This window comes from Chelonoidis abingdonii, chromosome 9 (genome assembly GCF_003597395.2).
Source record: "Chelonoidis abingdonii isolate Lonesome George chromosome 9, CheloAbing_2.0, whole genome shotgun sequence".
Classification (NCBI taxonomy): Eukaryota; Metazoa; Chordata; order Testudines; family Testudinidae; genus Chelonoidis; species Chelonoidis abingdonii.
The window spans coordinates 76,944,883-76,957,639 of record NC_133777.1 but is presented as its reverse complement, the minus strand read 5'-3'; the positions used below and the strand labels follow the sequence as shown (position 1 = coordinate 76,957,639).

The 12,757-nt window shown below is 42.9% G+C and overlaps 1 protein-coding gene across 2 annotated transcripts in view; it reads left to right on the top strand.

The window, feature by feature from the left end:
• FAM169B (Protein) overlaps window positions 1-9,864 on the top strand; it is a 52,739-nt gene extending 42,875 nt beyond the window's left edge. The window contains exons 6-9 of one of the 2 annotated variants that reach the window (XM_032783029.2): window positions 1,040-1,222; window positions 3,179-3,307; window positions 8,022-8,125; window positions 8,937-9,864. In XM_032783029.2, coding sequence (XP_032638920.1) covers window positions 1,040-1,222; window positions 3,179-3,307; window positions 8,022-8,125; window positions 8,937-9,161 — 641 coding nt within the window. In that variant the 3' untranslated portion in view covers window positions 9,162-9,864. The remainder of the gene's footprint in view (window positions 1-1,039; window positions 1,223-3,178; window positions 3,308-8,021; window positions 8,126-8,936) is intronic. The other variant, XM_075069068.1, reaches the window with a different exon arrangement.
• The last annotated feature ends 2,893 nt before the right edge of the window (window positions 9,865-12,757 follow it).

The window sequence follows — 12,757 nt, the reverse complement described above, 5'->3', positions numbered from 1 at the left end:
TCATGCAAAATTTAGATGAAAATGTTTTGTTTTCATAGAAATTTTCAACAAAATATTTTGACTTTTCATCAAAAACTAAAAACTTTTCAGTTTTCTGACAGAAAAAGAAAAAAAATAGAAAAGCAGATACTGTCATGAAAATGGTGGTTTATAAAATACTCATTTATTTCAAGAGGGAGCAAAGGAGAAAGGTTTGATGGAAAATTGTCAAGCAGGCCTACTAAAAGGCCTCTAATTTGTATGATTCTGTGGATTTTCAGTTGTATTTAATCTGTATGAGTCCAGAAACTACAGCAGTGGGCATTTCATAAATGATTAAATACAAATCAATCAGGAGGAGACATTTGTAGTGCTTTTATCCTACAAAGTAGCTAGATAACAGATTGATCTCAACATGATTGAATGCTTATGTTTCTTATTCTTTTGGGTTCGATTTCTTATGGCATTTTGAACTTATGTGTATAATATACAAAGAGTTACTCATGTGATTCTTGCAGAGTGAGGCCCTTAGTTAATTGATATGAACACTGTAGTATTGGACTCTGCATTGCTGTACTCAACCATATATCTTCTCTTGAAGGCAGAGGGTGTTTAGCCTGGGCGATGACTGCAGAGTAAAGGTTTGAAGTCCTGGGGCAAACTCTAATACTTTCTGACAGTTTTACTGAGAAGCGGTTTGGTCCAGTAGGCAGGACGCTAGGTTTGAGTCACTGTTTTGGCCTCAGCAGCACACAGGCCCTTCGTTAGTACGGTATCCGTCTCCATCTTTGTACTGGGGCTTGGCTTTGTTGGCAATGAAACATAAACCTGAGTCTAAAATGTCTCCCTGACCTTGGCATTCCCTAGGGTTCTACCCAACATGACCTCAGTCTGAATTCAAACTTTTTTCTTTGTAGAATGTTACACCCACTTCCTTTCTGTGTAAAATAGAGTTAATGAGCCCCTCCTGCCACAATTATTACCATTTGTTGTCTTGGAGAGTGGTTTATCTTTTTATTTGTTGGTTGTAAGAGTGAGCTATTTTACTGTGTACTCCCAGGAAGCCTGTGTGATGTTAACACTAGTCAATGCTACCTGCTCCCAGTTCTGGATACTGTATTTGTCCGGAGAAAGTACAGAAGGTGCGGCCTAGGGATGAAAATTCTGCATGATTTCTGTCAATCTTTTGTGACCGAAGATGCCTTGGGGATCAGCTGCCCTATTTCTGCTGACATGTACCAAGGTAAAACACTTGATGTGGAAACATTAGGTAAAAGGTCATGCATAATTTATGCATTCCATAAAAATATTGGAAGAGGCTTCTTGGCTGCAGGAGAGTTCAATGCATTGGAGTGAACACAAAGATAATGTCCTTGGTGTGCAGTCTTTCCAGAGACACATGGAGCTTCCTGTGGGGAGGAAATCCTGTGTTCTTATAAGATATTGAGTGATAGAAACTTAGAATGGTAGTTTGGTATTTATACTCTTATATAATTATCACCAAGAAATGGAATAATGGCTTTGGAATCAAAGAATGAATTATCAACTTGCTGTTTGACAGGAAAGAAAAAGAAGAAATTGTGTGAATGTCCATATGCACGCACCACACACATGCCACATCTGTGGTCCTGATACTTTTTGTGATAAATTGCATTTGTCAGGCACCACATCTGAACTGTGCCCCTAATCCAACTTGTCAGTACTACTACTTTCATTCCAAATCTCTGAGCGGCTTTTGAACAGCCACAATATATTTTTAAAATTAATTATAATTTTCACTTAGTGGCCTGTACAGTTGGATTCGTCGTAACACAAGCAAGCCTGGAGTTTCAGATGAAAGCTTACATAAAATAGTCCTAACAATGAAATAATTTTTAAAATCTCTAAAACAGATATAAATATTTCTTTGTTAAATATGTGGCATAAACCAAATACCCGATGATGTGGTGTGACATAGTGGGCCTTACTGCAACTTGTTTGGGATGTCTTTGTTACCCACTCATGACTTTACAGTCATCCCTAATTAATGCCCATAAAACCTTTATTCCTCCCAGTCTGTCTCTGTTCACAGTTCTGTTTGTCTAAAATGTATACACCATGTACAACTAACGCGTAGATTGGGGTCGGCAACCTTTGGCACGTGGCTTGCCAGGGTAAACACCCTGGCGGGCCGGGCCGGTTTGTTTACCTGCCATGTCTGCAGGTTTTGCTGATCGTGGCTCCCACTGGCCACAGTTTGCTGTCCCAGGCCAATGGGAGCAGCGGCCAGCACATCCCTCGGCCTGTGCTACTTCCTGTTGCCCCTATTGGCATGGAGCAGTGAACCGTGGGCAGTGGAAGCCATGATTGGTCAAACCTGCAGGCATGGCAGGTAAACAAACCAGCCAGCCCCAGCCACGTGCCAAAGGTTGCCAACCCCTGGCATAGATAGTTATGTATGTTATACATTCAGATCTCTCCCTCCTCCCCCAGCTCTGTCTAGGATACTGTGCCCTCTTAATACAGGAAGAAGTAATACAGACACCGTTATTTTTCTCCACCCAACAAAAACTGTTTCCCTGCTGGCATGCATTGTACGGTTTATACATGCTGCATTTGAGATTTGTTTATGAACACTAGTGGTACATCCTAAGAGTTAGTTTTTCATCTCTGGTAGGTTTGGGGCTAAGGTTCAGGGCTAGGACTGTGTCTTTGCTGAAGTTTGTAGAGTATCTAGCACAATCAATCCTTGATCCTGATTGGGATCTCTGGATCTCACTGCAAACATAAATATTAAATACTAAGGGTGAAATCCTCGCCTTATTGAAGTAAGTGGAAATTCTTCTGTATTAGACTGAAAATTGCAACCCAGTTTCCTCTAAATATCCTTCCACTAAATGTGAGCAGTTTCCACTAGCATTTCTTATATAATATTCCCACTCTGTGTTGTACAGGTCTAAAAAGGACCAATAAAGCCACGTACTGAATATTTTGCTGTCACTGTACTCAGACCCCATGGCAAGAGGCTTAGCAGAGAGAGCGAACGAGAGAGAATGAAGGGTGGGAAGAGAGAGAAAACACCCAAATACAACACCTGTAATAGAAAATAGGTCTCTGAGAGAACATCCTGAGGGCTCATGCTTGGTGCCGCCAGCTGACTCACTAATGCTTCCCCTTTTCTCTCCCCCCTCCACTCCCCGCACTTGGTTTTCCTGGTCAGTTTGCCAGAAATTCTTGCAGACCCATCCAGAGGAGCAGGATCGACTGTGGGAGGTGGAAGCACCAGGGGACTGGAGCCAGCGTGTTAGTATCTGGTTAAAGATTCAGCTGGAACCTGCCCTTTCAGAAAGTGAGTTACAAATAGTGCGGACTTCTCCTTGTCATGTTCAGTTATTTAAACTTCACAGTTAAAAGCTACACTTCCTTAATGATGACAAAATGCTGCTTCCTCTCATTGGCAGCACACGGAGAAAGTGCTAAGCAAGCGGTTCAGCACGATGTCTTTTTGTCTAACTAGAAATAACAGGTACCTCTCAGCTATCGGGGTGGGTGGTATGTGTGCAAAAAGTCTATGGTTAGACCCCAAAGTGAGTACCTCAGCTCTAGTATGTAAAAAACCAAAATGCACAGGTTCATTTAAAGACAAATAGAAAACATTTCTAGGGCCATGGGGCTGTAAGTTACTGAATTTGCCGTTCAGAATCAATTTTCGTGCCATTCCATGACATAAATGTGAAGGTTCCACCTCCTTTTGTGTTCAGTTGGGGGCGGGGGGAAATCTGTGTTCCTTACTATACAGCACAGTACTTGGTAATCCTCAAGAGAGGACCAAAATATCTGGTAAACAGGGCCAGGATTAGAGATTCTGAAGTAATGAAATCAAATTACAGAGACTCCTAGGGCTACTGACAAAATGCAGCCATGGCATAAGAGGATGGAACTCCCATTGCAGTGCATTACACCAGGGCAACAATTAGCCCAATGGGGTTAGCACCATATTTGTGTTGTAGAGATGAGTTGGTTTGTTTGTATAATAAGAAAAGGAACTTGTAGGATTTAGGGACAACATGATTAGCTTCATTAAAATATGCTGCCAATGCCACTCTTTGATACTAACCCAATCCATGGAGAACATAGACATCTACTCCATGGGGTATAGCTGTAGGATTCAAAAAGGATTCCTCATAAAGGTCAAAATCCTACTTTGTCCGAGTTTCTTCTCCTCCCGTACCTATCCTTCCCCACAATAACACCAAGGCAGCAACAGAGTAGGAAATACTCATGGTGTTTTCTTAAGAGCTCATAGGAGGATCTCGCTAATGCACCTAAGGTCATCTGTTCAGATGGCTTGGAAATACAGCAGGTCCCCAGTCTGCACGTACACTTACTACAGTCAGCAGCAGGTCCTAAGGAAGGGCTTGTTCCTTTCAGGGTAAGCAGAAGAGAGTGCTGAGAGGAAATCGCCCCCATGCTTTCCCTGACATATTCTGCCCTATACAAGCAGGACGGCACGGGGACCCTCAGCTTAGCCACTGCATTTTCTCTCATCACCAGACCCTATCAGAGAGTTTGGACAGGATTTTGCCCCAGGCTGGGTTCCTCCAATCCCGTCACAGTGCTTCCATGCTCCCCTTTCATTTTTAATTTTAAGCTAACAAGAACGGGTGTTGCTTTTTCCTGTAATCAGTCACATTCAGTTCAGTTTGTACCTGAATGGGGTAAATTCAGCTCAGCAGACAGACACCGGGTCATGAGAGGATGATCACTTCCTCTTTTTTTTTTTTTTTTTTGGCCTTCACAAACTGTTCAATGAGACCGCACCTAAAAGGGAGTCAGTAAAAATCCGAATAAGACCCCAGAGCTGCCTTGGGCAGTTTTGCAGGTGCGGGGAGATACTTATATTTGTGGAGGCTGCAGAGAAAGAGTATAAAACACATACATGTTTTATACTCTAACTTCTGAGATGCAATGCGATCTCCATAGTGGAAAATGGCAAAAGCAAATTAGCTTGGCAACAAATAGAATCTTTTTAAAAAGCATATTTTACTCAGCTTATGGCTCACAGCTCATCAGCGATCCCTTTCCTAGAGGGTGAATGTGCTGAGTTGACTTTAACTTTACCATCTTCAGTGGAACTTCAAAGTACCATAGAAATGGAGTGTTTAAAACAATAGGGTGTGTGTGTGTATCTCCTAGTGCATGGTATATCACATGTACAGGAGTTAATGTAAAAGGGAGCATGAGACAGATAGTACCTACAGGAGAGGGACAGCTTCCCCAAGTCTCACTGAGCTTGGAAGAAGTGCTGATCCCACAGCGCTTCCCTTCTTGGCTGGTGAGGTAGCAGCAGAAGAACTTATTTTCTGGTAGTAGCAGAAAAAGCAGCAGCTCCTCCCAGCTCAGGTGCACCATATCCATCTCCTCTACAGGAAGATCTGCTCCCCTGTCCCATGGTTCCCCAGACTCTATCCCTGCTAAGGGAGACTGGAATTGGAGCCTCTGTAACCAGCACTATACTTTCGCAGGAGAAAAGTTAGGCGAATGATATGTCATAGAATGGAGCTCTTGAGATGTGCCCTTACCCAACTCTACAACAGATGTTTGCTTGGATCTCATAGGCGTATTTGAGGATGTGACTGTCTTTCGGATCTATTTCTTCTGTGTCACCTTCCCCCTTGCTGCATCCCACCAGCACATGGCAATATAGCTCAGCATCACCAAGTAATGTTGGTACATATGACAACAGCCACAGGGGTGAAAGTAACTTACAGGACTTACCGGTACTGCCGGAGTCCTGAGGGGGGTGTGGCCTCATCCGGAAGAGGCATGGCCTCTCAAGATTTAAAGGCCCTGGGGAACCAGCTGTGGCTGGGAGACCCAGAGCCTTTAAATCAACCAGGAGTTCCCAGCTGCAGAGGTGGCTGGGAGCCCCCCGGGGCTCAGGAGCAAATTAAAGGGCCCCGGGCTCTGGCCGCCAGGGGGAACCCCAAGCTTTGCGGGGCTGGGGCAGGGATTTAAGGGGCCCAGAGCTCCTGCCGCTGAGGGAAGCCCGGAGCCCTTTAAATCCTGGCCCCAGCCTGGCTGCCAGAGCCGCGGCCAGGATTTAAAGGGCTCTGGGCTGCCTGCAGGCAGGCCAGAGCCCTTTCAATCCCCGCAGTGGAAGTTGATGCGGTCCAGCACGGTGTACTGGCTCTTGCCGGATTACTTTCACCTCTGACAGCCACCAAGATTAAGGAGCTCCCCATCCTGTTCTGGTCTTCTTGAACAACCCTTCTGCCCCCTTTCCACTGCACTAGGCACTGTAGAAGAAAGCTATTTAATAGCTTTAACTCTGCAGCTCTTCTCCTGCATACTATGTAGTTTTTCAGAGAGTCGGGAATAAATTCTTGTCGTATAATGTTGTAGGGCCTTTACAGCAATATGTGTTCCGGAAGGTTCCCACCAACCTGAGATTAGACTTTGAATTTTGCAAGGATATAGAGCTGCATCTAGTGGCAGCACGGATAAACTACAGCACTCTGTACACCAGAAATGGTATGTAGGCTTGGGTATGCACACATCTGTAGATATGTGTGAAAGGGAGACTTAGATGGATATGTTCTTTTCAGCGTGGTTGAATTTTTATCAATGTGTAGCTATAAAAAGAAAGCTCTTTGGTGCATGGTACATGGAACTGAAAATATTCACTTGAATTTAATTTTTGTTGAAAAATCAGCCAGGGTTAATTTATATCAAATAGTTCCAGTAACAGAGAAGCAGTAGCATTTGCCTACAGAGGCTGGCTGAAATGTGAAAATAAATTTAAGATGAATATGCAGGCAGTGTCCTAGTTGCTGAACCAATCAAGCTCTGAAGTGAGCAGTTCTAGAGTAATTGAGTGAAAGTATGTAAGATCTACAAATAGAAAGTGAGTGTGAAAAGATAAGGTGGGGAGGTACTGTCTTTTATTGGTCCAGATCCTAATGAAGAGCTCTGTGTAAGCTCCAAAGCTTGTCTCGCTCACCAACAGAAGTCCAATAAAAGATAGAACGTCCTCCACCTTGGCTCTCTAACATCCTGGGACCAATATGGCTCCAGCAGCCCTGCAAGTGAAAAGAAAAGCAGATTCAGTGGGAAATAACTGCTTTGCAGGGTTTATGGGAATCATGAAAGGTACCTTTTATTGTCCAAAGGGCAATTTACAGACCAGTGAACTCTCTGAGAAATGGATTCCATTTAGTGGAACAAACTTTCCACCTAAGGCTAGAAAGGTTTTCAATGACATTTTAGTGCAGTCACATGACGATGGAGGTATTCTGAGTGTTCTGAGATTTTAACGCTGTCTGGGAATAGGATCGTGACAGTTTAAGGGCAGTGTTAATAATTTATTTTTCTGGTCTCTCCACACTCATTTTACCCCAATTAATAGTTAGAAAATCAGATTCAGTCAGAGCTAATTTGTTGGGCACTGGAAATGCTAGATGCCATGCTTCAGTCTCAACCATTACAATTTTTCTGAAATAATCAGAAAGGATGCAAATTTACAGTCACCCCCAAATTAGCCTGACAGGCTGTTGTTGCATATCAGGACCCTTTATGTCAAGATAGTGGAGGCTCAGAAATGCCAGATATAATTAAAAACTTTTTTAGATGTAATTTATACCTGGCAAGAAGTGTGGGTATGGAAACAGAGGGCTAACCGTTCAAATTACATCTACAGCACTAGCAGATGCATCTGTTTGCAGGTAGATGATGCGATATTTACACACAGAAAATTTTATGTGTGAAAGTGCCAGGTGTGGGTTTTTTGCACATTCAGATAGATGGACCTGCAAATATTTCAGGTGTAGGCAGCTGTCAGAAAATGGGGCTCTTCTGACCAAACCTATGCATTTATCTTTTGTGGCATTGCCACCCTTTGCACAAGGTTCTTTTTTGTTACTGGGCTGGGTAGTTCATTGTCAAAATTGGAGGAGAGGGATTGAAATTGTACGAGGACAGCATCTTGTAGGTATTTTATTTTTTTTTTATAAACTTGCTACGGAAGTTGTGCCAGCATTCTTTCATTACGATCTTGCCCTCAGAAAACACAGTTTGTCAGACTGCTTCAGAGGAGGAAGGAGGCTGTCATGTAGACAGAGCTCAGGATGATGAACCCAGATGCTTAGATGCAGGCCAGATGAATGAGGTACAGTGATTAATTTGTCATTCTATGATCCACTTTTTCATAAACTTGTTGTCCCTACTTAGTGAGTTAGGGGGCCTAAATAGGAAAGTGACACAGATAACCACGGATGATCTTCTATCACTCGGCCATTGATTTATATGGCTAGTCTGTAATTGCTCTGGGGGCTTGGTGATGAAAGGTGTGAAAGTTTTTACTTCACTCCTCACTGAGATCTATGAGCTATAACAGAGCTGGAATGCTCAACTAGCAGGTCTGCAGTGGCTTTCTGAACTGACCTGCATACACAATAGGTGGAGTGGTTACAACACCTGTATGGAGGTTGCTTAGCACTTTGCAATTAGAATGCCCTCTTTTTAATTGCTTCAAGTGGGAATCTGCCCCCACACACTTCATTGCAGGATCGTGGCCTAAAACAATCGTGGCAATTTGAATGGACCAATTCTTCATAAACACTAAAATGTACTCAAGGAAACAAATCAAAATAACGAAGCTCGTCAAATAATAAATAAGGAGGGGGCAGAAACAAAACAGAGTAAAATTAAGCACCATGGTTATTGTGTTTACTTCTCCCCTTTAGGTTGCCACCCAATGGTTACTTGAACTTAATCAGTTTGTTGTTAATCAGACCGTTCGAACTGCTTATGCAGAGCATCAGGAATCTATTATGTACAAACAAAATGGGTATGTTTTGGGGTCCCCTTTGTTCCGTAGGGCGTCTTGGATTAGGGTCACATCTTAGCTTTTACACTGTAAGTATGTATGTACCTTTCATAACACCAGGATGATCCTTGTGTCTCGGTTCTAATTTCAGGGAGGCGAATGCATTCCCGATGTTAGGAAAGTGCCACAAGAAGCCAGAGACAACAAAGATAACCCAACAGGAGAAGCAAGGACGTTATACCTGCAAGTTCCCAAGGAGGAGGACTTTAGTCAAGGTACAGCTGATATGCAGCAATGTAAGGGATCTAGGAAAAGAACAAGCACTATGGGCCTGCCTGAAGACAAGACTACTAAGCATCTCCGAATGATGCCTTAATTGCCTTACTCAAGAAGCAAATCCACTGTGCAGTCATAAAAGGCTAAAAGAGTCAGCTAAAATAATGAGAATCTCTAACCATGCTGAGATTTCTCCAGATTAGTTACAAGGGTTTTGCAAGGCAAATATTCTGAATCTTTACAAAATAAAATTAAACTATTGTTCTTTTAATTGTTCTTTTCTTTTACGTCCTTCCAAGAAATTAAATAGTAGTCGAGCCTAGTTATTTCCCTGCTTTGGAAAGATTTTAATGGATTGCGTGAGATGTCTAGAAAGGAGTAATTAGATGACTTGTAGATACTGATGTAAGAAGATATTTCTATGGAAACAACATCCTGTATTATGCAAGGGAGATACCGCAACACAGGTTGGTATCAGAATGACGGCTCTGTAACCTCCCTCTCAAAAAGAACAGTTGATCTGGAAATTCTTTCCGCTGAGCTTTTCCAGCAGAAAAATCTGCCTTAAGCTACAAAGTGGACGGGGGGATGGGGACAAAAAAACTGCATAGTCTACATTAATGCAGAAGTTTGGTACAGAGAGAAAGCTACAAGCCATACATTGCCTTTAAGTTTAGACACTGAGATCACATTGTGTATATAATTTAAGGCACAGCTGAAGGAACTTTGTGTGGATTGCTAATCTCATGTATTGTATTTCATGTAGACCAATTCCTAATGCTTTACAATAAAAGAAAATATATTGATAATGTGTCTCGCCAGCTTGCACAAGTTACAGTGTGGTTAAGAAACTACCCCCCCCCTCCCCACCTTTTAGTCCCTCCCTTGCAAGGTTAAGTCAGTGTGGTGCTGTTCTAGCTTGACTTACTGGTGTATCGGGAATTATTTATTTATAATACATAAATCAATGCAAGGCAGTGCTTAATTCTACCTTTACAACCAGCTTCCACTGTAGCACCAAACGGGTGCACCAGGTTCCATATCACCACAGGGGATGTTACATTTAAGGTTGGACACTTAAAAGTTTTCAACAGTTGTCATGGACCTAATCTTCTCTGAGGGTAGAATTTACCCCAGTGCAGAGAGGCCTGCCCATGGCTGTATGTGCTTCTGGGATCCCTGGGTGCCATGGAGGGGGGGCTCTGAACTATCCTCAAGAGGCAAGGCGAGCAGTGGTGAGCATGGGGTAGGGTCTGAGTGCACATATACTCAGATCCAGTGGCCTGCAGTCCCCACATAGGGGTCATGGAAGGGGCAGAAGAATCTATTCCAGTCCATGGACTGATGCAGAATTCATAGACGGGGCTGCTCTGTACCATATCCACAGATGGCAGGGGTGAATTCTTTCCCTTTCACACCCTCCATAAGTCCCCACATGAAGCCCTGACACTGGTTTTGTAGGGAAGGGTGGATTTCACCCACAGACCCTGATTTAACATATCACTTAAGCATGTGTTTACATCAATCCCTGTTCAACATTGTGCTTCAGTCCCATTGAAATCAACCTTTTCTGGACGTCTTCTACAAAAGAAGGAGTTATCTACTGGTGCTGTAATAGGAAATTATGTTAATTTTGCCATGAGAGATGAAATACTGATCACTGAACCAGCCATAATTCTGATGCAGACATGATTAGCAACCCCTGACAATGCTAGCCTATCCATATGTGGCTGATATGTAGAGGATAGGCTGACCCAGTGCACTGAGTGTATGCAATGGGGATTCGCTTGGGAAATGGTGCCCTTATTCATAGCATCTTTGTTTCTCTGTACCTAAGTAGGGTGCATCTGGCATATTTTATAAAACATTGTATCAACTGTTCGATGATAGCTGGCCCAAGGCATAATAGAAAATAAAGGCAGCTGTAATCTTCATGGCAGCTGATCCCATGTTTCATTTTAGTCCACTATGACAGCGATGTTTGCATGTGGTGGTCTGTATTCTACATCTCATTGTAACAGATCAAAATTGTTCCAGCACACTGAGTGGATATTAGGTTCGCCTTAATTACATCTGTCGACTTAAATATATTTAAATAAAACCAGTCGAGCCCTATTTGAACTTGTCAAGTTGGAATAAAAGGGATGGACAATTTAGTGGGGAAACATCTAGTTTGGTGAAATTAATTCCATACCTAGGAGCTCTTGCAGGCAAACAGGAAACATCAAGTTGTCAGTATATCCAGGTTGAATTTCAGTTCTCCCTCTTTGGCTCCCAATGATCCGCATACTGTTTCCTAGCTGTTGTACCTTGATGGGTTTTTTTCAAATGTGAAAGGATTTTCTTTCTCTGCTTCTGATCAAGCCCTTTACTTTCCAAGTAATACATCTTTCAGGAGAAATGCATAATGAGATAATGGACATATCCTAAAGGTGAGCCAAGGTTCAGCTCTGATGGGACAGAGTTCTCTGCGTGTTGACAGACTAGCAAGTGCCCCAAAACTAGTAAACTCACTTCAGTTTCTCTAAGCACAGACAAAATGCCAGCTAACCATGAGTAACAATTCCCCTCCTGATTGTGTGATTTAAGGAGGTCCCATTTTTGGCTCATTGGCCCTTCCCATCAAATGAAGGAGCCCAAACACAAACATTGAAAACAAAGGAAGCTGGAAACTAGCCCATTATTTACACCTGATAGAGCATCACAGCTGGGTGTTCTAAGTTAGCAGAACCAAAGGTGCCATGCTGCAGGCTGCGTTTGTCTGAGTGACAAATGCTACATAAGGAAGCAGGCTTCCTCCTCCTCACATCATGTGTGTGCTCTGTCTCTGTCTCTCTCTCAATAAATAATATATCTAATACAGGAGCTGTGGAAACTACTATAGAAAGAGTCTTTTTAGGATATCTGACTTAAAGGATGTCCCAGTCTGAGTACTAACCTCTTTTGTGTGCATTAAGGTATCTGATGCATTTAGATGTTCAGACCTGCAATTGGTTCTTGGCTAGTCTTAAGTGTTTTTGTATAAAAGTCTTAGGTGTTGCATCAGTGGTTTGAGCACTGGCCTGCTAAACCCAGGGTTGTGAGCTCAATCCATGAGGGGGCCCTTTAGGGATCAGGGGCAAAAATCTGTCTGGGGATTAGTCCTGCTTTGAGCCAGAGGATGGACTAGATGACCTCCTGAGGTCCCTTCCAACCCTGGTATTCTATTATTCTAGTGGGGAAGGATAGCTCAGTGGGTTGAGCACTAGGCTGCTAAACCCAGGGTTGTGAGTTCAGCCCCTGAGGGGGCTACTTAGGGGTCTGGGGCAAACTCAGTATTTGGTCCTGCTAGTGAAGGCAGGGGGCTGGACTTGATGACCTTTCAGGGTCCCTTCCAGTTCTGTGAGGTAGGTCTATCTCCATATATTATTAATCATTAAGTTAATGTGCCAGTCTTTCATTTTTGGATCCATTTGTTGAACTCTGTTGTCAATCACAAATGCAAAGAGTATGATAATCTCAGCTAGCGTTGGGACTGAACTAATTTTTGTTTGTTTATAGGTTTTGTACAGTACTCATTACTGTAGTGTCGGAGCACATCATATGTGGTAATGGATTTATCCTCACAACAGTTCAAAAAGATAAGGGAATAGTATCCTTATTTTACAGCTGTTGAATTGTGGCACCGAGGTTACATGAAGTCACACATGCTTTCTG